Consider the following 27,833-nt stretch of genomic DNA (forward strand, 5'->3'; position numbering starts at 1 on the left):
TCTATTCCTCTCATGGTTTTGTACACCTCTACGAGATCTGCCCTCATCCTCCTAAGTCTGCCAGCAAAGCTGCCAAACGAGAGACAAAGACTAATTTGGAACAGGAAGTTTTTGCAATTGTAAGCTGTGGATGAATGTTTGGTGCCCTGTCTGAAAGATTACCCAGTTCCTCCCGTATAACTGTCACACAGAGCCCTCCAGATGAATATCACATCGCAAGAGAAGAAGTTATCCATGCAAGGCAGTGATGAGATTTCTTTTTTCCAGCCAGACTGCAATAAATCTGTGTAATTCATCACCACACAGATGTTACACTGAGACAAGTATATATGGATGGTCTCAAAATACGGTATCGCAAAATGCTGGAGTAACTCATGCCCTCCCCTGACATCAGTCTGAAGAAGGGTCTCGACCCGAAACGTCGCCCATTCCTTCCTTTTCTCCAGAGATGCTGCCTGACCCGCTGAGTTACTCCAGCATTTTGTGACACCGATTTGTACCAGCATCTGCAGTTATTTTCCTACACGTCTCAAAGTAAGGGATAAGCCACTAATGACAGTCATAGAGTCATAGAAACATAGAAAATAGGTGCAGGAGGAGGCCATTTGGCCCATCGAGCCAGCACCGCCATTCATTGTGATCGTGGCTGATCATTCTCAATCAGTAACCCGTGCCTGCCTTCTCCCCATATCCCATGATTCCGCTAGCCCCTAGAGCTCTATCTAGCTCTCTCTTGAATGCATTCAGTGAATTGGCCTCCACTGCCTTCCGCGGCAGAGAATTCCACAGATTCACAACTCTCTGGGTGAAAACGTTTTTTGAAACACACCCTTCGGCCCAGCTTGCCCATGCCGACCAACATGCCCCATCGACACTGGTCCTACTTGCCTGTGATCAGCCGATATCCCTCTAAACCTTTCCTACCAGTGTACCTGTCCCAAGACTGTCTGAAGAAGGGTCTCGACCCGAAACGTCACCCATTCCTCTCTCTCCAGAGATGTTGCCTGGACCCGCCGAGTTACTCCAGCATTTTGTGTCTACCTTCTGGGGTTGCCAACTTCCTCACTCCCAAATAAGGGACAAAAGGTGACGTCACCGACCCGCGCCCCACGTGACCTCACCCAGCCAGCGGCCACGTGCTCCCGCTCCAATAATGGCGGCCGCCTGGGCCGGGAGGCGGGTTGCCACACAACCTCCGTTAGGCGGCGCCCGGGCCCTCCGGACCTACAGCGTCCGGGCCTACAGTGTCCGGGCCTACAGCATCCGGGCCTACAGCGTCCGGGCCTACAGCTTCCGGGCCTACAGTGTCCGGGCCTACAGCGTCCGGGCCTACAGCGTCCAGGCCTACAGTGTCCGGGCCTACAGTGTCCGGGCCTACAGCGTCCGGGCCTACAGCGTCCGGGCCTACAGGGTCCGGGCCTACAGTGTCCGAGCCTACAGCGTATGGGCCTATAGCATCCGGGCCTAAAACCCCCCACCCGGGCCTAATACGGGACAAGGGCAGTCTCGTACGGGACAAACCAATTTAGTCCAATATACGGGATGTCCCGGCTAATACGGGACAGTTGGCAACCCTATGTCTACCTGTCCCAAGTGTCTTTCCAATGGTGTTGCAGTACTTGCCTCAACTAGCTCCTTTGGTGGCTCGTTCCATACACCCACCACCTGTGTGTGAAAAGGTTGCCACTCAGGTTCCTGTGAAGTTTTCCCCCCTCGCCTTAACCCTATGCCCTCTGCTTCATGACTCTTGGTAGTGGACTCTGTGCATTCATAGAAACATAGAAAATAGGTGCAGGAGTAGGCCATTCGGCCCTTCGAGCCTGCACCGCCATTCAATGTGATCATGGCTGATCATTCTCAATCGGTACCCCGTTCCTGCCTTCTCCCCATACCCCCCTGACTCCGCTATCCTTAAGAGCTCTATCTAGCTCTCTCTTGAACGCATTCAGAGAATTGGCCTCCACTGCCTTCTGAGGCAGAGAATTCCACAGATTCACAACTCTCTGACTGAAAATGTTTTTCCTCATCTCAGTTCTAAATGGCCTACCCCTTATTCTTAAACTGTGGCCCCTGGTTCTGGACTCCCCCAACATTGGGAACATGTTTCCTGCCTCTAACGTGTCCAACCCCTTAATAATCTTATACGTTTCGATAAGCAAATCTCCACTCGAAGCCGGGGATACTTCGAGTGGAGTCCCTCTCCCTCTCTCCCCCCCCCATCTCTCTCTCTCCCTCTCTCTCTCTCTCTCTCTCTCCCCCTCTCCACCTCTCTCTCTTTCTAACCTCTTCCCCTCTCTCTCTCCCTCTCTCTCTTTCTAACCCCTCTCTCTCCCTCCCTCTCCCTTTCCCCTCTCCCCCTCTCTCCCTGCACCCCTCTCTCCCCCTCTCTCCCCCTCTCTCTCTCTCCCTCTCTCTCTTTCTAACCCCTCCCTCTCCCTTTCCCTCTCCCCCCCTCTCTCCCTGCACCTCTCTCTCCCTTCCTCTCTCTCTCCCTCTCCCCCCTCTCTCTCTCTCCCTCTCTCTCTTTCTAACCCCTCTCTCTCCCCCCATCTCTCTCTCTCCCTCTCTCTCTCTCTCTCTCTCTCTCCCCCTCTCCCTTTCCCTCTCCCCCCTCTCTCTCTGCACCTCTCTCTCCCTCCCTCTCTCTCTCTCCACCTCTCTCTCTTTCTAACCTCTCCCCCTCTCTCCCTCTCCACCTATATAACATATATAACATATATAACATATATAACATATATAACAACTACAGCATGGAAACAGGCCTGTCCGGCCCTACCAGTCCACGCCGACCATTCTCCCTGACCTAGTCTCATCTACCTGCACTCAGACCATAACCCTCCAATCCCCTCCTATCCATATACCTATCCAATTTACTCTTAAATAATAAAATCGAGCCAGCCTCCACCACTTCCACCGGAAGCCCATTCCATACAGCCACAACCCTCTGAGTAAAGAAGTTCCCCCTCATGTTACCCCTAAACCTTTGTCCCTCAATTCTGAAGCTATGTCCCCTTGTTGGAATCTTCCCCACTCTCAAAGGGAAAAGCCTACCCACGTCAACTCTGTCCGTCCCTCTCATAATTTTAAAAACCTCTATCAAGTCCCCCCTCAACCTTCTACGCTCCAAAGAATAAAGACCCAACCTGTTCAACCTCTCTCTGTAGCCTAAGTGCTGAAACCCAGGCAACATTCTAGTAAATCTCCTCTGTACCCTCTCCATTTTGTCGACATCCTTCCTATAATTTGGCGACCAGAACTGCACACCATACTCCAGATTCGGCCTCACCAATGCCCTGTACAATTTCAACATTACATCCCAACTTCTATACTCGATGCTCTGATTTATAAAGGCAAGCATACCAAACGCCTTCTTCACCACCCTATCCACATGAGATTCCACCTTCAGGGAACAATGCACAGTTATTCCCAGATCCCTCTGTTCCACTGCATTCCTCAATTCCTACCATTTACCCTGTACGTCCTATTTTGATTTGTCCTACCAAAATGCAGCACCTCACACTTATCAGCATTAAACTCCATCTGCCATCTTTCAGCCCACCCTTCCAAAAGGCCCAAGTCTCTCTGTAGACTTTGAAAATCTACCTCTCTCTTTCTAACCCCCTCTCTCTCTCTCTCTCTCTCTCTCCTCCTCTCCGTTCACAATGCACAGCCGCTCTACGTTAGCTTGAGATTGTTGCTGCTGCTGACTGAGATTGCCGTTAGATTAATGTAAAGGAAGATGCTGTGTGATCGTGCTGCCGCTGTGCAGGCTGTGCGTGGCTGGGAAGGTCCTGCCTCCTTTCAGTTCACTGTCTCTGTCCCTCATTGTCACTGGAGTCTTCTCTGCTCCCCAGTGCACCTTGGCCGTTTCAGTATTCCAGGCAGGCGCTTGCTTCAGTGGGCACGGGGCCCCTGGCGCTCTCAGTACTCCTCCTCCTCCAGCGGCGGCTTTTTTTGTGAAATTGAGCTTTGTTTTTGTCAAAATTGTCCAAGCTGCTCACAGAATCAGTGAACCGCAAATCACAGCCACTGGCTTCGCTTCTCTCTCTCTCTCTCTCTCTCTCTCTCTCTCTCTCTCTCTCTCTCTCTCTCTCTCCTCTCTCTCTCTCTCTCTCTCTCTCTCTCTCTCTCTCTCTCTCTCTCTCTCTCTCTCTCTCTCTCTCTCTCTCTCTCTCTCTCCTCTCTCTCTCTCTCTCTCTCTCTCTCTCTCTCTCTCTCTCTCTCTCTCTCTCTCTCTCTCTCTCTCTCTCTCTCTCTCTCTCTCTCTCTCTCTCTCTCTCTCTCTCTCTCTCTCTCTCTCTCTCTCTCTCTCTCTCTCTCTCTCTTCTCTCTCCCTCTCTCTCTCCCCCCCTCTCTCTCCCCCCTCTCTCTCTCCCCCCCTCTCTCTCTTTCCCTCCCTCTCTAACCTCTCTCTATCTCCCTCCCCCTCTCTCTCCCCCCTCTCTCTCTCCCCCCTCTCTCTCTCCCCCCTCTCTTTCTCTCTCCCCTCCTCTCTCTCCCCCCCTCTCTCTCCCCCCTCTCTCTCTCTCCCCCCTCTCTCTCTCTCCCCCATCTCTCTCCCTCCCCCCCTCTCTCTCCCTCCCTCTCTAACCTCTCTCTCTCTCCCTCCTCCTCTCCCTCCCTCTCTCCCCTCCACCACCCTCACTCCCTCTCTCTCTCCCCTCTCTCTCTCCCCTCTCACCCTCTCTCTCTCCCCCTCTCTCTCTCTCTCCCCTCTCTCTCTCTCTCTCTGTCCCCCTCTCTCTTTGATTCCCGTGTGTTTTCCGAGTTTGCTGCATGTCGGAGTAAGCAGGGGGCATAACCGAGCTAGGCCCCGCCAGATTCCGCGCTCAAATATCTGCCATCGCCACCCAGCAGATTGAGCATCAGGGCTGTGCTGTGTGTGGGACTGCCAAGTGCGTTTGATGCAGCGTGTGCTTCCCCAGATAGCATTGGAGCGAATGCTCGACACTATTTTGGAAGCCACTTCTGATGAAAAATGAGCACCAGCTGAACGGATTGATTAAACGATAATGAAACTTGTTCATAATAATCCATTAAAGATAGTGATGCTTAACAGAGATCGCACACAGATTGTCATCTCCTGTTTGGGGAATCATTGCAGGAAAGGTGTACGACCTAAATGTTTCTTAAACTTCCATTGTAAGAATGCTGGGTCTTGACACCAACGGCAGCAGCTGGGGAAATTAAACCCAACAAATTAAATAAATGCAGGCTAAATATTAGGTACAGTAATACTGACTGTCAGTATATTGGGACTTTTATCAGACCCTTGTGGTGTACTGATGAGTTGTGGGGAATCTTGGTCGAATTGGCCTATTTTTGACCCCAGGCTCAAAAGGATTTAGATTTAGATTTAGAGATACAGCGCGGAAACAGGCCCTTCGGCCCACCGAGTCCGCGCCGCCCAGCGATCCCCGCACACTAACATATAGTATAAGAAAATAACTGCAGATGCTGGTACAAATCGAAGGTATTTATTCACAAAATGCTGGGAGTAACTCAGCAGGTCAGGCAGCATCTCGGAGAGAAGGAATGGGTGACGTTTCGGGTCGAGACCCTTCTTCAGACTTAACACTATCCTACACCCACTAGGGAGAGTTTTTACATTTTACCCAGCCAATTAACCTACAAACCTGCACGTCTTTGGAGTGTGGGAGGAAACCGAAGATCTCGGAGAAAACCCCACGCAGGTCACGGGGAGAACGTACAAACTCCGTACAGACGGCGCCCGTAGTCAGGATCGAACCCGAGTCTCCGGCGCTGCATTCGCTGTAAGGCAGCAACTCTACCGCTGCGCCACCCGTGCCGCCACTTAGCACTCCTCTGAAATAGCCCGCTGTATCGAAGCTTGTCGTTAGAGGAAGGCAAGTCAACACTGCCCTCTTGACATAGAACGCAGAACAGTATAGCACAAGAACAGGCCCTTCAGCCCACAATGTCTGTGTCTGTGCCAAACATGATGCCAAGACCACTCTCATCTTTTTTCGCAAGAGGACTCAAAGGCAGATACGGTGGTGGCATCTAAGAGGCTGTTAGATGGGCACATGGAAATACAGAGAATGACAATAGACAATAGCTGCAGGAGGAGGCCATTCGGCCCTTCAAGCCTGTACGCACCACCATTCAATGTGATCATGGCTGATCATTCTCAATCAGTACCCCGTCCCTGCCTTCTCCCCATACCCCCTGACTCCGCTATCCTTAAGAGCTCTATCTACCTCTGGGGGGATTCTAGCTCTATCTATCTCATTCTAGCTCTATCTAGAATGGGTGGATTTGGATCATGTGCTGGCAGAGGAGATCAGTTTAACTTGGCATGGTGTTCGGCACTAGGGTTGCCAACCTTCTCACTCCCAAATAAGGGACAAAGGGTGACATCACCGCCCCGCGCCCCACATGACCTCACCCAGCCAGCGGCCACGTGCTCCCGCTCCACCAATGGCGGCCGCCCGGGCCTGGAGGCGGGTTGCTGCGCAACCTCCGTTAGGCGGTGCCCAGGCCTCCGGGCCTACACTGTCCAGGTCTACAGCGGACCCCTGACCTACAGTGTCCGGGCCTACAGCGGCCCCCTGGCCTACAGTGTCCGGGCCTACAGTGTCCGGGCCTACAGTGTCCGGGCCTACAGTGTCCGGGCCTACAGCACCCTCCGGGGCTAATACGGGACACGGGTCCAGAACAAGGGGCCACAGTTTAAGAATAAGGGGTAGGCCATTTAGAACGGAGATGAGGAAGAACTTTTTCAGTCAGAGAGTGGTGAAGGTGTGGAATTCTCTGCCTCAGAAGGCAGTGGAGGCCAATTCATTGGATGTTTTCAAGAGAGAGTTAGATTTAGCTCTTAGATTTAGAGAATTCCACAGATTTACAACTCTCTGACTGAAAAAGGTTTTCCTCATCTCCGTTCTAAATGGCCTACCCCTTATTCTTAAACTGTGGCCCCTGGTTCTGGACTCCCCCAACAATGGGAACATGTTTCCTGCCTCTAACGTGTCCAACCCCTTAATAATCTTATACGTTTCGATAAGATCCCCTCTCATCCTTCTAAATTCCAGTGTATACAAGCCTAGTCGCTCCAGTCTTTCAACATATGACAGTCCCGCCATTCCGGGAATTAACCTAGTAAACCTACGCTGCACGCCCTCAATAGCAAGAATATCCTTCCTCAAATTTGGAGACCAAAACTGCACACAGTACTCCAGGTGCGGTCTCACCAGGGCCCTGTACAACTGCAGAAGGACCTCTTTGCTCCTATACTCAACTCCTCTTGTTATGAAGGCCAACATTCCATTGGCTTTCTTCACTGCCTGCTGTACCTGCATGCTGCCTTACAGCGACTGATGCACTAGGACACCCAGAATAATCATTCAGGCAGTTCAATAATAACTTTAAAATAATTGAGTACATCATAAAATTAATTCAGTTTCCAGATACAAGGCCCGACATTTTGATATATCTAAGTACAAGCCCGTGAGATTGTAGCTGTCCACACACGGCAATTATTTGAGAAAAACTGGTAATAACTGCAGTTAATTACATGTAATGTTTAAATTAGTTTGAAACAGCTAGTTCGAGGATGGACTCAGTTATATTAATAAAATCTATCGCTTAATTTTTGCGGCAAAAGATTGGGAAAAATATTAGAAAACGAGACAGTGAAAGTGAAATTATAGTTGTGTGCTCTGTTGTTCGACATAGAATAAACTATGAAGCTGCTTTTTGTCATCCAACAAATTACATTGATTTCGAATTTTTTAGTTTAGGGATAGGCAAAAAATGGTGAGTTGGGCCAAAGGGCCTATTTCTCTGTGTCTCCCTGTTTCTGTGTCTGTCTCTGTGACTCTGTGTCTCCCTGTCTCCCTGTCTCCGTGTCTCCGTGTCTCCGTGTCTCTGTGTCTCCGTGTCTCCGTGTCTCTGTGTCTCTGTGTCTCCGTGTCTCCGTGTCTCCGTGTCTCTGTGTCTCTGTGTCTCCGTGTCTCCGTGTCTCCGTGTCTCTGTGTCTCCGTGTCTCCGTGTCTCCGTGTCTCCGTGTCCCCGTGTCTCCGTGTCTCCTTGTCTGTGTCTCTGTGTCTCAGTGTCTCAGTGTCTCTGTGTCTCTGTGTCTCCGTGTCTCTGTGTCTCAGTGTCTCTGTGTCTCTGTGTCTCCGTGTCCCCGTGTCTCAGTGTCTCCGTGTCTCAGTGTCTCTGTGTCTCAGAGTCTCTGTGTCTCCGTGTCTCCCTGTCTCCCTGTCTCCGTGTCTCCCTGTCTCCGTGTCCCCGTGTCTCCGTGTCTCTGTGTCTCCGTGTCTCCGTGTCTCTGTGCTTCTGTGTCTCTGTGTCTCTGTGTCTCCGTCTCTCCGTGTCTCCGTGTCTCTGTGCTTCTGTGTCTCAGTGCCTCTGTGCCTCTGTGTCTCTGTGTCTCCGTGTCTCCTTGTCTGTGTCTCCGTGTCTCCGTGACTCTCTGTGTCTCCGTGTCTCTGTGTCTCTGTGTCTCCGTGTCTCCGTGACTCTCTGTGTCTCCGTGTCTCTGTGTCTCCGTGTCTCCGTGTCTCCTTGTCTGTGTCTCTGTGTCTCTGTGTCTCTGTGTCTCTGTGTCTCTGTGTCTCTGTGTCTCTGTGTCTCTGTGTCTCCGTGTCTCCATGTTTCCGTGTCTCCGTGTCTCCGTGTCTCCGTGTCTCCGTGTCTCCGTGTCTCCGTGTCTCTGTGTCTCTGTGTCTCCGTGTCTCCGTGTCTCCTTGTCTGTGTCTCTGTGTCTCTGTGTCTCCGTGTCTCCGTGTCTCCGTGTCCCCGTGTCTCCGTGTCTCCTTGTCTGTGTCTCTGTGTCTCAGTGTCTCAGTCTCTGTGTCTCTGTGTCTCTGTGTCTCAGTGTCTCCGTGTCTCCGTGTCTCAGTGTCTCAGTGTCTCTGTGTCTCTGTGTCTCCGTGTCCCCGTGTCTCAGTGTCTCCGTGTCTCAGTGTCTCTGTGTCTCCGTGTCTCCGTGTCTCCGTGTCTCCGTGTCTCCGTGTCCCCGTGTCTCTGTGTCTCAGTGTCTCTGTGTCTCTGTGTCTCTGTGTCTCCGTGTCCCCGTGTCTCTGTGTCTCTGTGACTCTGTGTCTCTGTGTCTCTGTGTCTCCGTGTCTCTGTGTCTCCGTGTCTCTGTGTCTCTGTGTCTCAGTGTCTCTGTGTCTCCGTGTCTCCCTGTCTCCCTGTCTCCCTGTCTCCGTGTCTCCCTGTCTCCGTGTCCCCGTGTCTCTGTGTCTCCGTGTCTCCGTGTCTCCGTGTCTCTGTGCTTCTGTGTCTCAGTGCCTCTGTGTCTCCGTGTCTCCGTGACTCTCTGTGTCTCCGTGTCTCTGTGTCTCCGTGTCTCCGTGTCTCCTTGTCTGTGTCTCTGTGTCTCTGTGTCTCTGTGTCTCTGTGTCTCTGTGTCTCTGTGTCTCTGTGTCTCCGTGTCTCCGTGTCTCCGTGTCTCCGTGTCTCCGTGTCTCCGTGTCTCCGTGTCTCCGTGTCTCTGTGTCTCTGTGTCTCCGTGTCTCCTTGTCTGTGTCTCTGTGTCTCCGTGTCTCCGTGTCTCCGTGTCCCCGTGTCTCCGTGTCTCCTTGTCTGTGTCTCTGTGTCTCAGTGTCTCAGTCTCTGTGTCTCTGTGTCTCTGTGTCTCAGTGTCTCCGTGTCTCTGTGTCTCAGTGTCTCAGTGTCTCTGTGTCTCTGTGTCTCCGTGTCCCCGTGTCTCAGTGTCTCCATGTCTCAGTGTCTCTGTGTCTCCGTGTCTCCGTGTCTCCGTGTCTCTGTGTCTCTGTGTCTCCGTGTCCCCGTGTCCCTGTGTCTCAGTGTCTCTGTGTCTCTGTGTCTCTGTGTCTCCGTGTCCCCGTGTCTCTGTGTCTCTGTGACTCTGTGTCTCTGTGTCTCTGTGTCTCCGTGTCTCCGTGTCTCCGTGTCTCCGTGTCTCTGTGTCTCAGTGTCTCTGTGTCTCCCTGTCTCCCTGTCTCCGTGTCTCCCTGTCTCCGTGTCCCCGTGTCTCTGTGTCTCCGTGTCTCCGTGTCTCCGTGTCTCCGTGTCTCCGTGTCTCTGTGTCTCTGTGTCTCCGTGTCTCCGTGTCTCTGTGCTTCTGTGTCTCAGTGCCTCTGTGCCTCTGTGTCTCTGTGTCTCCGTGTCTCCTTGTCTGTGTCTCCGTGTCTCCGTGACTCTCTGTGTCTCCGTGTCTCTGTGTCTCCGTGTCTCCGTGACTCTCTGTGTCTCCGTGTCTCTGTGTCTCTGTGTCTCCGTGTCTCCTTGTCTGTGTCTCTGTGTCTCTGTGTCTCTGTGTCTCTGTGTCTCTGTGTCTCTGTGTCTCCGTGTCTCCGTGTCTCCGTGTCTCCGTGTCTCCGTGTCTCCGTGTCTCCGTGTCTCCGTGTCTCCGTGTCTCCGTGTCTCTGTGTCTCTGTGTCTCTGTGTCTCCGTGTCTCCTTGTCTGTGTCTCTGTGTCTCTGTGTCTCTGTGTCTCTGTGTCTCCGTCTCTCCGTGTCTCCGTGTCTCTGTGTCTCCGTGTCTCCTTGTCTGTGTCTCTGTGTCTCCGTGTCTCCGTGTCTCCGTGTCTCCGTGTCTCTGTGTCTCCCTGTCTCCATAAGATAAGAAATATTGCAATTCTCTCAGAATGAACATTGTGTGGTCTTGCTTTTGCATTCCACAACGTACATCCAGCTTTGCTGTTCATCTCCCTGAAGCTTCTCCCAGTGTTTGTAGGTTTCAAAGGGCTGGGTTTGCTCTCATCAGATATCTAACCTACACATTTTCACAAGACAGACGTAAGTTGGATAAACAACTTGGTGGCTTCTGTGTAGGAAGGAACAGCAGATGCAGGTTTAAACTGAAGATAGACACAAAAAGCTGGAGTAACTCAGCAGGTCAGGCAGCATCTCTGGAGAGAAGGAATGGGTGACGTTTCGGGTCAAGACCCTTCTCTTCAGACTTAGTGGCTTCTGAACCACAAGGATAGCGGAGTCAGGGGGAGAAGGCAGGAACGGGGTACTGATTGTGAATGATCAGCCATGATCATATTGAATGGCGGTGCTGGCTCGAAGGGCCGAATGGCCTCCTCCTGCACCTATTGTCTATTGTCACTGATTCCTGCAGTTCAGTTGAGTTTATTGTCACGTGTACCGAGGTACAGTGAAAAGCTTTTGTTGCGTGCTAACCAGTCAGCGGAAAGACAATACATGATTACAATCGAGCCGTCCACAGTACACAGATACATGATAAAGGACTGTGTAAGAAAATAACTGCAGATGCTGGTACAAATCAAAGGTATTTATTTCACAAAATGCTGGAGTAACTCAGCAGGTCAGGCAGCATCTCAGGAGAGAAGGAATGGGTGATGTTTCGGGTCGAGACCCTTCTTCAGGCTGAAGAAGGGTCTCGACCCGAAACGTCACCCATTCCTTCTCTCCTGAGATGCTGCCTGACCTGCTGAGTTACTCCAGCATTTCATGATAAAGGACTAACGTTTAGTGCAAGGTAAAGCCAGCGAAGTCCGATCAAAGAGGTAGGTAACGACCGAAGCAGCAGGAAACATCAATTATGTATAATTCTTTCCAAAAAAATGAAACAAAGTTAGTGAACGGTGTAATAAAAAAGGGCCTGATAAAAGAGACAGGCAGTGATTGTTTAAAACATTCATGCATTTTGTCTTGAAACCCCAAACATCAGAGGAAGTGTGGTTCCACAATGATAAAATTAAATTTTCAACACCAGAACATTTGTTTGGCAATGTTTAAGAATGATCAAGTTTGAAAAATGCATTAAGTCTTGCCTTTATCTGCTGTCATTGGTAGGCAAATATCCCGCTGGTAAATGCGTTGGATTCATTGCCAATTACCTTGGCATTGCTCCCAGGGGAGAGAGTAACACACGTTGTTTAATCCACATTTTTCAATTTAACTGCACCATGGCTCATTGTTATTCTCGTTACAAACCCTGCACCAAACCCTTCGATTTGCATGCATTTTACCCCGAAGAATCTGTAATGAAGATAAATCTACGTCCGTACTTACGGTGGTTCTTTTGAATCTAGAGATACATGGCGGTCACGGTGGCGCAGCGGTAGAGTTGCTGCCTTAAAGGCGAATGCAGCGCCGGAGACCCGGGTTCCATCCCGACTACGGGCTCTGTCTGTACGGAGTTTGTACGTTCTCCCCGTGACCTGCGCGGGTTTTCTCCGAGATCTTCGGTTTCCTCCCACACTCCAAAGACGTGCAGGTTAATTGTAGGTTAATTGGCTTGGTAAATGTAAAAATTGTCCCCAGTGGGTGTAGGATAGTGTTAATGTGTGCGGGGATCACTGGTCGGCGCAGACCCGGTGGGCCGAAGGGCCTGTTTCCGTGCTGTATCTCCGAAACTAAACTAAGTGCGGAGAGAGGCCCTTCGGCCCACCGAGTCCGTGCTGCCCAGCGATCACCCCATACCCCAGCACTATCTTACACACAAGGAACAATTTACAATTGTTTTACCAACGCCGATGATCCTACAGCCGGGTTTCTGGCACTGTAATAGCGATAGGATGTGGGTTTAGGAGCAAGGAGGTCCTACTGCAGTTGTACAGGGCCCTGGTGAGACCACACCTGGAGTGCTGCGTGCAGTTTCGGTCTCCTAATTTGAGGAAGGACATTCCTGCTATTGAGGGAGTGCAGCGTAGGTTCACCAGGTTAATTCCCGGGATGGCGGGACTGACATTTGATGAAAGAATGGATCGACTGGGCTTACATTCACTGGAATTTCGAAGGACGAGAGGGGACCTTTGCAGAAACATACAAAATTGGACAGAACAGATGCAGGAAAAAAGGTTCCCCATGTTGAGGGAATCCAGAACCAGCAGGTCACAGTTTAAGAATAAAGGATCGGCCATTTAGGACTAAGATGAGGAAAAACTTTTTCACCCGGAGAGTTGTGAATCTGTGGAATTCACTGCAACCGAAAGCAGTGGAGGCCGAATCACTGGATGTTTTCAAGAGAATTAGATATCGCTCTCAGGGCTAAAGGAATCAAGGGATATGGGGAGAAAGCAGGAATGGGATACTGATTCTGGATGATCAGCCATGATCAGATTGAACGGCGGCGAAGGGCCGAATGGCCTACTCCTGCAACAATGTTCTATGTTTCTATGTAAGGCAGCAACTCTACCGCTGCGCCACCGTGCCACCCACTTTGTGGAGCTCAATGAGTAGGAGACGTCTCCATTGCCAGCAGTATAAGAAAATAACTGCAGATGCTGGTACAAATTGATTTATTCACAAAATGCTGGAGTAACTCAGCAGGTCAGGCAGCATCTCGGGAGAGAAGGAATGGGTGACGTTTCGGGTCGAGACCCTTCTTCAGACTGGCCATTGCCAGCTCTTTGCTGCCCCCCTAAGATCCCTGCTGCTGTTTGAACTACCTGCCTTTGCAAGTCCCAAGTGTTGACTGAAATTATAATTAAGGGACTTTGTCAACATGGAGGCAGAGATTAAGCACCTCGCAACTGGAGGCATTGATTTCCATCGATCGGTGAAAAGCAATCCACTGGTGGAATGTGGAAATAAATATTGGCCTTCCCATCTTCCTCTTCAACAGAACAGTGATTTAATTATAAACACATGTTTAAACCTGTTTCAGTCACAAGTTAGGGGAATTGATTTTCTTTTCGTGTAAACAATTTCAATATTAGCAGCTCGTTCATAAGTCATAATAATTAATTTGCATGTGCCATTTTATAATGTTAAGGTTTCAATATTAAAAACATAAACTGTTCTTGAAAATGCTCTCGGCTGAATAATACAATACAATATATATAAGAAGATAACTGCAGATGCTGGTACAAATCGAAGGTATTTATTCACAGTAACTCAGCAGGTCAGGCAGCATCTCGGGAGAGAAGGAATGGGTGACGTTTCAGGTCGAGACCCTTCTTCAGACTGAAAATATTGACAATACAATATATCTTTATTGTCAACGAGATTGGGAATGCGCCTCCCATACGATGCAATAATTTAATTAGCTAGTCAGTATTAATTTAAACAACCCAATGAAACAAATTAGAACAGTTTTAAAACAGAATAAAGTGCAAGTAGATCTGTGCCGGATCACTGTGCGATGTGACCATCCGGCTCAGCAGGACCGGTTCATAGCAGCTATGGCCCTGGGGATGAAGCTGTTCCTGAGTCTGGAGGTGCGGGCGTAGAAGGCCTTGTATCGTCTGCCCGATGGTAGAAGTTCGAACAGACTGTTGCAGGGGTGTGAAGAGTCTTTGTGGATGCTGATGGCTTTTCTGAGGCATCGTGTGTTGTAGATGCCCTCCAAGGCTGGTAGCTGTGTTCTGATGGTCCTCTGAGCTCTATGGAATAACCACTGAAGAGCTTTCCTCTCTGCCTCCGTGCAGCTGAGATACCACACAGGGATGCCATGCGTTAGGATGCTCTCTATGGTGCAGCGGTAGAATGTCGTCAGTAGCTGTTGGGGTAGACCAGACTTTTTCAGTGTTCTTAGGTAGAACAGTCGTTGCTGTGCCTTCTTGACCAGCGCAGCAGTGTTATTGGACCATGTTAGGTCCTCCGAAATGTGAGTGCCCAGAAACTTGAAGCTGGAAACTATCTCCACACTGTCCCCGTTGATAAAGATCGGGGCGTATTCCCCGTTGTGTGACCTACGGAAGTTGATGATCAGATCCTTGGTCTTGGTGGTATTTAGGTTGTTATCAGAGCACCAGTCCGCCAGGTTTTTCAAATGATTAGCATCACACCACTCAGAAATTCACCTTTCAAAATAAAATAATCCTATGAATTGGTCATAGAGTGATACAGTGTGGAAACTGGCCCTTCGGCCCAACTCGCCCACACCGGCCAACAATATCCCAGCTACCCTCGTCCCACTTGCCTGCGCTTGGTCCATAACCCTCCAAACCTGTCCTATCCATGTACCTGTCCAACTGTTAAACAACGATATTTATTCACAAAATGCTGGAGTAACTCAGCAGGTCAGGCAGCATCTCGGGAGAGAAGGAATGGGTGACGTTTCGGGTTGAGACCCTTCTTCAGACTGAAGAAGGGTCTCTTAAACACATGCTCTCTTAAACAACGGGATAGTCCCAGCCTCATCTACCTCCTCTGGCAGCTTGTTCCATACACCTACCACCCTCTGTGTGAAAAAGTTACCCTTTGGATTCCTATTAAATCTTTTCCCCTTCACTTTGAACCTATGTCCTCTGGTCCTCAATTCCCCTACTCTGGGTAAAAGACTCTGTGCATCAACCCGATCTATTCCTCTCATGATTTTGTACACCTCTATAAGATCTCCCCTCATCCTCCTGTGCTCCATGGAATAGAGACCCAGCCTACTCAACCTCTCCCTGTAGCTCACACCCTCTAGTCCTGGCAACATCCTGGTAAATCGTTTCTGAACCCTTTCAAGCTTGACAATATATTTCCTATAACATGATGCCCAGAACTAAACACAATATTCTAAATGCGGTCTCACCAACGTCTTATACATCTGCAACATGATCTCCCAACTTCTATACTCGAGTTTCCACAGAGGGTGATGAGTGGCTGGAAAGGCCGGGGTGGCAGTTGAGGCAGATGCAATTGTGGCATTTAACAGGCTTTTACACAGGCACATGGATATGCAGGAGAGGGAAGGGTATGGATAATGTGCAGGCCGATTTGAGTTGGGCTTCGCATCGTGTTTGAAACAGACATTGTGGGCCGAATGGCCTGTTCTTGTGCTTTACTGTTCTCTGGTCTAAGATGGGGTGATTATAGATTCACTTTTTAAGAAAGGTGGGAGAGAGAAAACGGGAAATTATAGACCAGTTAGTCTGACATCAGTGGTGGGGAAGATGCTGGAGTCAATTATAAAAGACAAAATTGCGGAGCATTTGGATAGCAATAACAGGATCGTTCCGAGTCAGCATGGATTTACGAAGGGGAAATCATGCTTGACTAATCTTCTGGAATTTTTTGAGGATGTAACTAGGAAAATTGACAGGGGAGAGCCGGTGGATGTGGTGTACCTCGACTTTCAGAAAGCCTTCGACAAGGTCCCACATAGGAGATTAGTGGGCAAAATTAGAGCACATGGTATTGGAGGTAGGGTACTGACATGGATAGAAAATTGGTTGGCAGACAGAAAGCAAAGAGTGGGGATAAATGGGTCCATTTCAGAATGGCAGGCAGTGACTAGTGGGGTACCGCAAGGCTCGGTGCTGGGACCGCAGCTATTTACAATATACATTAATGACTTGGATGAAGGGATTAAAAGTACCATTAGCAAATTTTCAGATGATACAAAGCTGGGTGGCAGTATGAACTGTGAGGAAGATCCTATGAGATTGCAGGGTGACTTGGACAGGTTGTGTGAGTGGGCGGATGCATGGCAGATGCAGTTTAATGTGGATAAGTGTGAGGTTATCCACTTTGGTGGTAAGAATAGGAAGGCAGATTATTATCTGAATGGTGTCAAGTTAGGAAAAGGGGACGTACAACAAGATCTGGGTGTCCTAGTGCATCTGTCACTGAAAGGAAGCATGCAGGTACAGCAGGCAGTGAAGAAAGCCAATGGAATGTTGGCCTTCATAACAAGAGGAGTTGAGTATAGGAGCAAAGAGGTCCTTCTGCAGTTGTACAGGGCCATAGTGAGACCGCACCTAGAGTACTGTGTGCAGTTTTGGTCTCCAAATTTGAGGAGGGATATTCTTGCTGCTGAGGGTGTGCAGCGTAGGTTTACTAGGTTAATTCCCGGAATGGCGGGACTGTCATATGTTGAAAGACTGGAGCGACTTGGCTTGTATACACTGGAATTTAGAAGAATGAGAGGGGATCTTATTGAAACATATAAGATTATTAAGTTGTTGGATACGTTAGAGGCAGGAAACATGTTCCCAATGTTGGGGGAGTCCAGAACCAGGGGCCACAGTTTAAGAATAAGGGGTAGGCCATTTAGAACGGAGATGAGGAAAAACTTTTTCAGTCAGAGAGTTGTAAATCTGTGGAATTCTCTGCCTCAGAAGGCAGTGGAGGCCAATTCTCTGAATGCATTCAAGAGAGTAGATAGAGCTCTTAAGGATAGCGGAGTCATGGGGTATGGAGAGAAGGCAGGAACGGGGTACTGATTGAGAATGATCAGCCATGATCACATTGAATGGTGGTGCTGGTTCGAAGGGCCGAATGGCCTCCTCCTGCACCTATTGTCTATTGTTTTTTTACGTTTGTGTTATGACCTGCACTGGACAAATATGTTGGGATTTCTCCCTTTTCTTTCCTCTCCAAAGTGTGTCTGCTAGAATTAGTGATTTGCATTTCACATGTTCATAAATCATAAGAGAGCAGAATTGGGCTATTTTCGACCGTCGAGTCTACTCGGCCATTCAATCATTGCTGGTCTATCTTTCCCTCTCAACCCCATTCTCCAGCCTTCTCCCCGTGACCCATTCACACTGCCACCCAGCTTTGTGTCATCTGCAAATTTGCTAATAAACATAGAAACGTAGAAAATAGGTGCAGGAGTAGGCCATTCAGCCCATTCGAGCCTGCACCGTCATTCAATATGATCATGACTGATCATCCAACTCAGTATGCTGTACCTGCCTTCTCTCCAAACCCCCTGATCCCTTTAGCCACAAGGGCCACATCTACCTCCCTCTTTAATATAGCCAATGAACTGGCCTCAACTACCTTCTGTGGCAGAGAATTCCACAGATTCACCACTCTCTGTGTGAAAAAAAAACATTCTCATCTCGGTCCTAAAAGACTTCCCCCTTATCCTTAAACTGTGACCTCTTGTTCTGGACTTCCCCAACATCGGGAACAATCTTCCTTCATCCAGCCTGTCCAACCCCTTAAGAATTTTGTAAGTTTCTATAAGATCCCCCCTCAGTCTTCTAAATTCCAGCGAGTACAAGCCGACAAACAAAAACTAATTTCCTGTACCTCGGTACATGTGACAAATGGCACTTTTAATCCCTTCATCTATGTCATGAATGCAAACTGTAAATAATTGCAGTCCCAGCACCGAGCCTTGCGGCACCCCACTTGTCACTGCCTGCCATTCTGAAAGAGACCCATTAATCCCGTCTCTTTGTTTCCTGTCTGTCAACCAATTCCTGTCTATCCATGTCAGTACCCTACCCCCAATACCATGTGCTCTAATTTTGCCCACTAATCTCCTGTGTGTGACCTTATGAAAGGCTTTCTGAAAGTCCAGGTACACTACATCCACTGGCTCTCCCTTGTCCATTTTACTTGTTACATCCTCAAAAAATTCCAGAAGATTAGTCAAGCATGATTTCCCCTTCATAAATCCATGCTGACTTGGAATGATCCTGTTACTGCTATCCAAATTAATAATCGACTCCAGCATCTTCCCCACCACTGATGTCAGACTAACTCGTCTGTAATTCCATGCTTTCTCTCCCTCCTTTCTTGAAAAGTGGGATAACATTAGCTACCCTCCAATCCACAGGAACTGATCCAGAATCTTTAGAACATTGGAAAATGATCACCAATACGTCCACGATTTCTAGAGCCACCTCCTTAAGTATTCTGGGATGCAGACCATCAGGCCCTGGGGATTTATCAGCCTTCAGTCCCATCAATCTACCCAACACCATTTCCTGCCTAATGTGAATTTCCTCCAGTTCCTCTGTCACCCTAGGACCTCTGGCCCCTAGAACATCTGGGAGATTGTGTGTATCTTCCTTAGTGAAGACAGATCCAAAGTACCTGTTCAACTCGTCTGCCATTTCCTTGTTCACCATAATAAATTCCCCTGCTTCTGTCTTCAAGGGACCCACATTTGGCTTAACTAATTTTTTTCTCTTCACATACCTAAAGAAGCTTTTACTATCCTCCTTTATATTATTGGCTAGATTACCCTCGTACCTCATCTTTTCTCCCCGTATTGCCTTTTTAGTTATCTTCTGTTGCTCTTTAAAAGTTTCCCAATCCTCTGGCTTCCCGTTCATCTTTGCTATGTTATACTTCTTCTCTTTTATTTTTATACTGTCCTTGACTTCCCTTGTCAGCCACGGTCACCTCTTACTCCCCTTAGAATCGTTCTTCCTCTTTGGAATGAACTGATCCTGCACCTTCTGTATTATTCCCAGAAATACCTGCCATTGTTGTTCTACCGTCTTCCCTGCTAGGGTCTTTCCAGTCAACTCTGGCCAGCTCCTGCCTCATGCCTCCATAGTCCCCTTTGTTCAACTGTAATACTGACATTTCCGATTTCTATTTCTCCCTCTCAAATTGTAGATTAAAACTTATCATATTATGATCACTGCCTCCTAATGGCTCTTTTACCTTGAGTTCCCTTATCAAATCCGGTTCATTACACGACACTAAATCCAGAATTGCCTTCTCCCTGGTAGGCTCCAGTACAAGCTGCTCTAAGAATCCATCTCGGAGGCACTCCACAAATTCCCTTTCTTGGGGTTCATTACCAACCTGATTTTCCCAGTCTACCTGCATGTTGAAATCTCCCATAACCACCATAGCATTACCTTTGTTACATGCCAATTTTAACTCTTGATTCAACTTGCACCCTGTGTCGAGGCTACTGTTTGGGGGCCTGTAGATAACTCCCATTAGGGTCTTTTTAACCCTTACAATTCCTCAGTTCTGTCCACAATGACTCTACATCTCCTAATTCTATGTCACCCCTTGCAAGGGACTGAATATCATTCCTTACCAACAGAGCGACCCCACCCCCTCTGCCCACCTGTCTGTCTTTTCTATACGTTGTGTACCCCTGAATATTCAGCTCCCAGCCCTGGTCCTCTTGTAGCCATGTCTCAGTGATTCCCACAACATCATACTTACCAATTTCTAACTGAGCCTCAAGCTCATCCACTTTATTTCTTATACTTTGCGCATTCATATATAACACTTTTAATTCGGTATTCACCTCCCCTCTCACACCGGTCACTATTGGCCTTGACCGTACTCTCTTATCCCTTCTCGAACTTTCCGTCCAATTAATTTGGGTGTCTTTCTCATCTTTTCCTGTACTCTCTTCCCCTTTAACTCCATCCTTATAATTCCCAATTTGACAACCCCTCCCCCCCACTACTTAGTTTAAACCCACACGTGTAACACTAGCAAACCTACCTGCCAGAATGTTGGTCCCCCTGCTGTTAAGGTGTAACCCGTCCCTTTTGTACAGGTCACCCCTACCCCAGAAGAGATCCCAGAGGTCTCTAAATCTAAAAATCCGTGCTCCCCGCACCAGCCCCTCTGCCATACATTCATGTTGTTGAAAGACTGGAGCGACTAGGCTTGTATACACTGGAATTTAGAAGGATGAGAGGAGATCTTATCGAAACGTATAAGATTATTAAGGGGTTGGACACGTTAGAGGCAGGAAACATGTTCCCAATGTTGGGGGAGTCCAGAACCAGGGGCCACAGTTTAAGAATAAGGGATAGGCCATTTAGAACTGAGATGAGGAAAAACCTTTTCAGTCAGAGAGTTGTGAATCTGTGGAATTCTCTGCCTCAGAAGGCAGTGCAGGCCAATTCTCTGAATGCATTTAAGAGAGAGCTGGATAGAGCTCTTAAGGATAGCGGAGTCAGGGGGTATGGGGAGAAGGCAGGAACGGGGTACTGATTGAGAATGATCAGCCATGATCACATTGAATGGCGGTGCTGGCTCGAAGGGCCGAATGGCCTCCTCCTGCACCTATTGTCTATTGTCTATTGTCTTCTGCCCCGACAGCTCCCAAGAGGGTGTACTTGTTTTCATTCGGCACAGCCACCAGGGCCTCCTCCACTCCACGTTTACTCCTCTTTCCCACGGTCTCCCACCTTCGCTCTTCCTGCATCCTTGGTGTGACAACCTCACTGAAGGTCCTGTCCAGGAAGCTCTTGTTTTCCCGGATGCTCCTGAGGTCATCCAGCTGCTGCTCCAGTTCCCCAACACGTTCATTCAGGAGCTGCACCTGGACACCATTTCTGCAGGTGTAGTTTCCAGAAGCATCAGCAGTATGGAACGAGCTGCCAGAGGAGGTAGTTGAGGCTAGGACTATCCCAAAGTTTATGAAACAGTTAGACAGGTACATGGATAGGACAGGTTTGGAGGGGTATGGGCCAAATGCAGGAAGGTGGGATTAGTGTAGCTGGGACATGTTAGGCGGTGAGGGCGAGTTGGGCCGAAGGGCCTGTTTCCACACTGTATCAATCTATGACTCTATCCATTCTTGCTATTGAGGGCGTGCAACGTAGGTTCACGAGGTTAATTCCCGGAATGGCGGGACTGTCGTACGTTCAAAGACTGGAGCGACTGGGCTTGTATACACTGGAATTTAGAAGGATGAGAGGAGATCTTATCGAAACATATAAGATTATTAAGGGGTTGGACACGTTAGAGGCAGGAAACATGTCCCCGACGTTGGGGGAGTCCCGAGCCAGGGGCCACAGTTTAAGAATAAGGGGTAGGCCATTTAGAACGGAGATGAGGAAGAACTTTTTCACTCAGAGAGTTGTAAATCTGAAGAATTCTCTGCCTCAGAAGGCAGTGGAGGCCAATTCTCTGGATGCATTCAAGAGAGAGCTAGATAGAGCTCTTAATGATAGCGGAGTCAAGGGGTATGGGAAGAAGGCAGGAATGGGGTACTGATTGTGAATAATCAGCCATAATCACGGTGAATGGCGGTGCTGGCTCGAAGGGCTGAATTCCCTCCTCCTGCACCTATTGTCTATTGTCTATTGTAGTTCCTTCTGACACAAGATTAAAAAAATTGTCTTCCAGGTTTCCCGCAAGAGGATGCAGCCGAGATTGCCGTGTCAACCATTAAGGAATGGCTCGTTGACAAACGAGGTCTGGTATGTAATCTGTCTTGCCACTTTGGCGCCCAGATCAGTGAAGCGTCAAACTACTTAAATCCTGGATCATTAGTTTGGTGAATTGTGTCGTTCTATTCCGTGAACCCAGAGCAGTTGGTAACTACGTTTGAGATGCGTTTGGTCATTTTTCCTTGAACACAGTTATCGAGTAGACTCTCGATTGGCAAAGTTGATGTGGATTTTAGCGGCCGGCTTTCCAAACTCACAGCGAAGGCTACAAAGGTGCAATCTACTGTGAAGTCCATCTTCTCTCCATATCGTCATCTAAACCTCTCGTTTCCCTTTCCCCTGACTCTCAGTATGAAGAAGGAGCCTCAGTTTCAGTTTAGTTTATTGTCACGTGTACCAAGGTACAGCAAAAAGCTTTGGTTGCGTGCTAACCAGTCAGCAGAAAGACAATACATGATTACAATCGAGCCGTCCACAGTGTATGGATAGAGATTTATAGACAATAGACAATAGGTGCAGGTGTAGACTATTTGGCCCTTCGAGCCAGCACCGCCATTCAATGTGATCATGGCAGATCATTCACAATCAGTACCCCGTTCCTGCCTTCTCCCCATACCCCCTGACTCCGCTATCCTTAAGAGCTCTATCTAGTTCTCTCTTGAAAGCATCCAGAGAATTGGCCTCCACTGCCTTCTGAGGCAGAGAATTCCACAGATTCACAACTCTCTGACTGAAAAAGGTTTTTCCTCATCTCCGTTCTAAATGGCCTACCCCTTATTCTTAAACTGTGGCCCCTGGTTCTCCCCCAACATTGGGAACATGATTCCTGCCTCTAACGTGTCCAATCCCTTAATAATCTTACATGTTTCAATAAGATCCCCTCTCATCCTTCTAAATTCCAGCGTATAAAAGCCTAAAGAGTGTGGAGTGATTGTGTTTGTAGATCTGTTTCTGTGGCCAGCACGCAGATGGTCACCTGGGTTGGGCGCCATCTTGGAAGCTTTGTGCGACCCGAAATGCCACCTATTAACGTCTCGGTCCGAAACGTCACCTGTCCCTTTCCTCCAGAGACGCTGCCTGTCCCGCTGAGTTACTCCAGCGCTTCGTGTCTGTCTTCGGTTTAAACCAGCACCTGCAGTTCCATCCTACTTATTTTGTAACCTGATTTAACAAATCCAGTCACCAATTGATAACCCGACTTTGTAGAGAACAATTTCCAAAGGTGAAACCTCTTTTACACTTGACTCAAGCTGATCAAGGACAATTTCTTTCCGTAAATGACTGAATTAATTGCTGCCTTTTGCTCGGTTGGACTGTACATTGAGCCAGACAACATCAAGTGGTAGGGAGTGCAGCCCCGTAGCTTTCTATTTATAAGTGAAAGAATTAGTCGTTGTTTTTAATATTACCATAGTGATTTGAAATTCCCCACAGATGCTGAAGAACAGTGAGCCTCTGGAGAGAGGCAGCGTGACCACCTTGAATCTCCTGACAATAGGGCACGCGGCTTATTTAAAAGGAAAAGACAAGCAGAGACCAACTTGAAATCTCTCCGCATGATAAAAATGCAATATGAACCGTGAGCGGCACGGTGGCGCAGCGGTAGAGTTGCTGCCTTACAGCGGTTACAGGGAATCCGTTGGGGGGAGTCCCAAACCAGGGGCCACACTTTAAGAATAAGGGGCAGGCTATTTAGAACGGAGATGAGGAAGAACTTTTCCACGCAGACAGTTGTGAATCTGTGGAATTCTCTTCCTCAGAAGGCAGTGGAGGCCAATTTTCTGGATGCATTCAAGAGAGAGCTAGATACTCTTAAGGATAGCGGAGTCAGGGGATATGGGGAGAAGGCAAGAACGGGGTACTGATTGAGAATGATCAGCCATGATCACGGTGAATGGCGGTGCTGGCTCGAAGGGCCGAATGGCCTCCTCCTGCACCTATTGTCTGTTGACTACGGGTGCTGTCTGTACGGAGTTTGTACGTTCTCCCCGTGACCTGCGTGGTTTTTCTCCGAGATCTTCGGTTTCCTCCCACACTCCAAAGACGTACAGGTTTGTAGGTTGATTGGCTTGGTGTAAATGTAAATGGCCCCTAGTGTGTGTTGGATAGTGTTAGTGTGCGGGGATCGCTGGTCGGCGCGGACTCGTTGGGCTGAGGGGCCTGTTTCCAACCTTTCAGTCAGAGTTGTGAATCTGTGGAATTCTCTGCCTCAGAAGGCAGTGGAGGCTAATTCTCTGGATGCATTCAAGAGAGAGCTAGATCAAGCTCTTAAGGATAGCGGAGTCAGGGGGTATGGGGAGAAGGCAGGAACGGGGTACTGATTGAGAATGATCAGCCATGAAAACGGTGAATGGCGGTGCTGGCTCGAAGGGCCGAATGGCCTCCTCCTGCACCTATTGTCTGTTGTCTATTGTCTATTGTATTTCAATCTAAAACAAAAACTGAAACGTTATCTTCAAGGCTTTATCTGTTAGCCTAGGCCGGGCACAGAGAAGGCAGCTGGGAGAATGATTGGTAGCGATGGGGATGATTGGTGACAGTGATCCATCAACAGTATCAATAACTGCAATGTAATGGCAGTAGCTCTACGATGTTGGAAGTGATGTCAATTATCGCACATGCCTAATGAAAGAGCCAATTCCTCAAGGCAATCTTATGTCCACCTGGACAAATTATCAGATAATAACCCCAGAATCTGGAATTGACTTGATGTCAAAATTTGATAAGGCTCAAAAATGCAGGTGATTAATTTAGTTCAGTTTAGTTTAGAGATACAGCGCGGAAACAGGCCCTTCGGCCCACTGAGTCCGTGCCGACCAGCGATCCCCGCACACTAACACTTTCCGAGGGACAGTTTTTTAAAACATTTATACCAAGCCAATCAACCTACAAACCTGCACGTCTTTGGGAGTGTGGGAAGAAACCGAAGATCTCAAAGAAAACCCACGCAGGTCACGGGGAGAACGTGCAAACTCCGTACAGACAGCGCCCGTGGTCGGGATGGAACCCGGGTCTCTGGCGCGGTGAGGCAGCAACTCTACCGCTGCGCCACCGTGCCGAACCGTGTCATGGGTGAACTGCAGCTCGGGTAACGGAAATTTACCCTTCTGGAATTCACAAATGACTACAAAAAAAAACCAATTGAGAGATGGAATAAAAATTCCCTCTCAAGGATAATAATGTGTCCATTTCCTTTCAAATCGCATTTTTTGATGCAAGTGCAGGATATTACGGAAATGGGAGAGGGGAGAAGAGGGAGTGGCCGGGGTGCGACTGGTCCTTGATTATGCTGCTGGCCTTGCCGAGGCAGCGTGAGGTGTAGATGGAGTCGATGGAAGGGAGGTTGGTTTGTGTGATGGTCTGGGCTGCTGGCCTTGCCGAGGCAGCGTGAGGTGTAGATGGAGTCGATGGAAGGGAGGTTGGTTTGTGTGATGGTCTGGGCTGCTGGCCTTGCCGAGGCAGCGTGAGGTGTAGACGGAGTCGATGGAAGGGAGGTTGGTTTGTGTGATGGTCTGGGCTGCTGGCCTTGCCGAGGCAGCGTGAGGTGTAGATGGAGTCAGTGGAAGGGAGGTTGGTTTGTGTGATGGTCTGGACTGCTGGCCTTGCCGAGGCAGCGTGAGGTGTAGATGGAGTCAGTGGAAGGGAGGTTGGTTTGTGTGACGGTCTGGGCTGCGTCCACAATTCTCAGCAACTTCTGGCTGGTCTTGGATGGAGCTGTTCCCAAACCGAGCTGTGATGCGTCCCGATGAAATGCTTTCTATGGCGCATCTGTAGAAGTTGGTGAGAGCCGTAGGCGGACACGCCGAACATCCTAAACCTCCTAAGGAAGTAGAGGCGTTGGTTTGCTTTCTGAGTCCTAAGCCTAATGCAGAAACATGGAGCCGCAGATGCTGGTCGTACCAAAGCTAGGCACATTGCTCTGGAGTAACTCTGCGGGTCAGGCAGCATCTCTGAAGAACAGGGATGGGTGAAGTTTCAGGTTGGGCCCCTTCTTCAGACCCTTCAATCTCTCCCTGCATGACTGTGTTTGGTGCAATGACTAGATGTGCAGTCTAAGTGACGATAGTTAATCACACTCAGACTACTGGGATGATTGCAATATTATATGTAATATTGTTAGACGTGCCTGGAAAAGAAACGAATGCATTTGGGCGTAATACATTTGAATCTTGTTATTATCAGTATCATTGCACTTCTTAAACACATCTATGGCACACATATAGGGTGGTGCAGCGGTAGAGTTGCTGCCTCACAGCGCCGGAGACACGGGTTCCATCCTGACTACGGGTGCTGTCCGTACGGAGTTTGTACGTTCTCCCCGTGACCCGCGTGGGTTTTCTCAAAACATCTCCGGTTTCCTCCCACACTCCAGAGACGTGCAGGTTTGTAGGTTAATTGGCTTGGTATCAGTGTAAATTGTCCCTAGTGTGTGTAGGATAGTATTAGGTTGACACAAAATGCTGGAGTAACTCAGCGGGTCAGGCAGCATCTCAGGAGAGAAGGAATGGGTGACGTTTCGGATCGAGACTCTTCTTCAGACCCGACCCGAAAAGTCACCCATTCCTTCTCTCCTGACCCGTTGTGTTACTCCAGCATTGGTGTCTATCTTCAATTTGATTCAGCATCTGCAGTTATTTCCGTAGGATAGTGTAAGTGTGCGGGGACCATGGGTCGGTGCGGACCCAGTGGGCCGAAGGGCCTGTATCTCTGAAACTAAAACAAAAACATTGCCAAGAATATACAAACTGCATAACTGATATTTGAATTGCATTTAATTAGAACCCAATTTTTGTATATTAGTTTTTCCAGCTCCAAAATTAACTTAATTCCGAGATAATTATTCAATAGCAAGGTCCACTCTGATTTATGCAAATTCACAACAATTAGGCAGCTCTGTGTAATTTAGATTAATTGTCAATTCCAGTAAATGTTAATCGCTAGCCTTCAGGTGAACGGTTTGGATAACATGGTGCCCAAAGTCTGATTTACTGTTATTTATTTCAGTTGTAAGTTTTAAAAGGTTGTGCCCCGAGTGAACCTGGAGGGATTTTTTTGTCCCTCCCCCACCTTTGATTCCACAGATAATTTTGAGTCACCTTTTGCTGCTGCAGAATTAGACAATAGACAATAGACAATAGGTGCAGGAGTAGGCCATTCAGCCCTTCGAGCCAGCACCGCCATTCGATGCGATCATGGCTGATCACTCTCAATCAGTACCCCGTTCCTGCCTTCTCCCCATATCCCCTCACTCCGCTATCCTTAAGAGCTCTATCCAGCTCTCTCTTGAAAGCATCCAACAAACTGGCCTCCACTGCCTTCTGAGGCAGAGAATTCCACACCTTCACCACTCTCTGACTGAAAAAGTTCTTCCTCATCTCCGTTCTAAATGGCCTACCCCTTATTCTTAAACTGTGGCCCCTTGTTCTGGACTCCCCCAACATTGGGAACATGTTTCCTGCCTCTAATGTGTCCAATCCCCTAATTATCTTATATGTTTCAATAAGATCCCCCCTCATCCTTCTAAATTCCAGTGTATACAAGCCCAATCGCTCCAGCCTTTCAACATACGACAGTCCCGCCATTCCGGGAATTAACCTAGTGAACCTACGCTGCACGCCCTCCATAGCAAGAATATCCTTCCTCAAATTTGGAGACCAAAACTGCACACAGTACTCCAGGTGCGGTCTCACCAGGGCCCGGTACAACTGTAGAAGGACCTCTTTGCTCCTATACTCAACTCCTCTTGTTACGAAGGCCAACATTCCATTGGCTTTCTTCACTGCCTGCTGTACCTGTATGCTTCCTTTCATTGACTGATGCACTAGGACACCCAGATCTCGTTGAACTCCCCCTCCTCCTAACTTGACACCATTCAGATAATAATCTGCCTTTCTATTCTTACTTCCAAAGTGAATAACCTCACACTTATCTACATTAAACTGCATCTGCCATGTATCCGCCCACTCACACAACCTGTCCAAGTCACCCTGCAGCCTTATTGCATCTTCCTCACAATTCACACTACCCCCCAGCTTAGTATCATCTGCAAATTTGCTAATGGTACTTTTAATCCCTTCGTCTAAGTCATTAA

General features: G+C 48.6%; 1 protein-coding gene across 2 annotated transcripts in view; it reads left to right on the forward strand.

Annotated features, from left to right (window-relative positions):
• The window catches only part of LOC144596824 (ADP-ribose glycohydrolase MACROD1-like), a 1,032,359-nt gene that overhangs the window by 810,461 nt on the left and 194,065 nt on the right, over positions 1–27,833 (forward strand). For both annotated transcript variants that reach the window (XM_078405658.1, XM_078405659.1), the window contains exon 9: positions 21,699–21,772. In XM_078405658.1, coding sequence (XP_078261784.1) covers positions 21,699–21,772 — 74 coding nt within the window. The remainder of the gene's footprint in view (positions 1–21,698; positions 21,773–27,833) is intronic.

The sequence above is a fragment of the Rhinoraja longicauda genome, chromosome 9, assembly GCF_053455715.1.
Source record: "Rhinoraja longicauda isolate Sanriku21f chromosome 9, sRhiLon1.1, whole genome shotgun sequence".
NCBI classification, from domain to species: domain Eukaryota; kingdom Metazoa; phylum Chordata; class Chondrichthyes; order Rajiformes; family Arhynchobatidae; genus Rhinoraja; species Rhinoraja longicauda.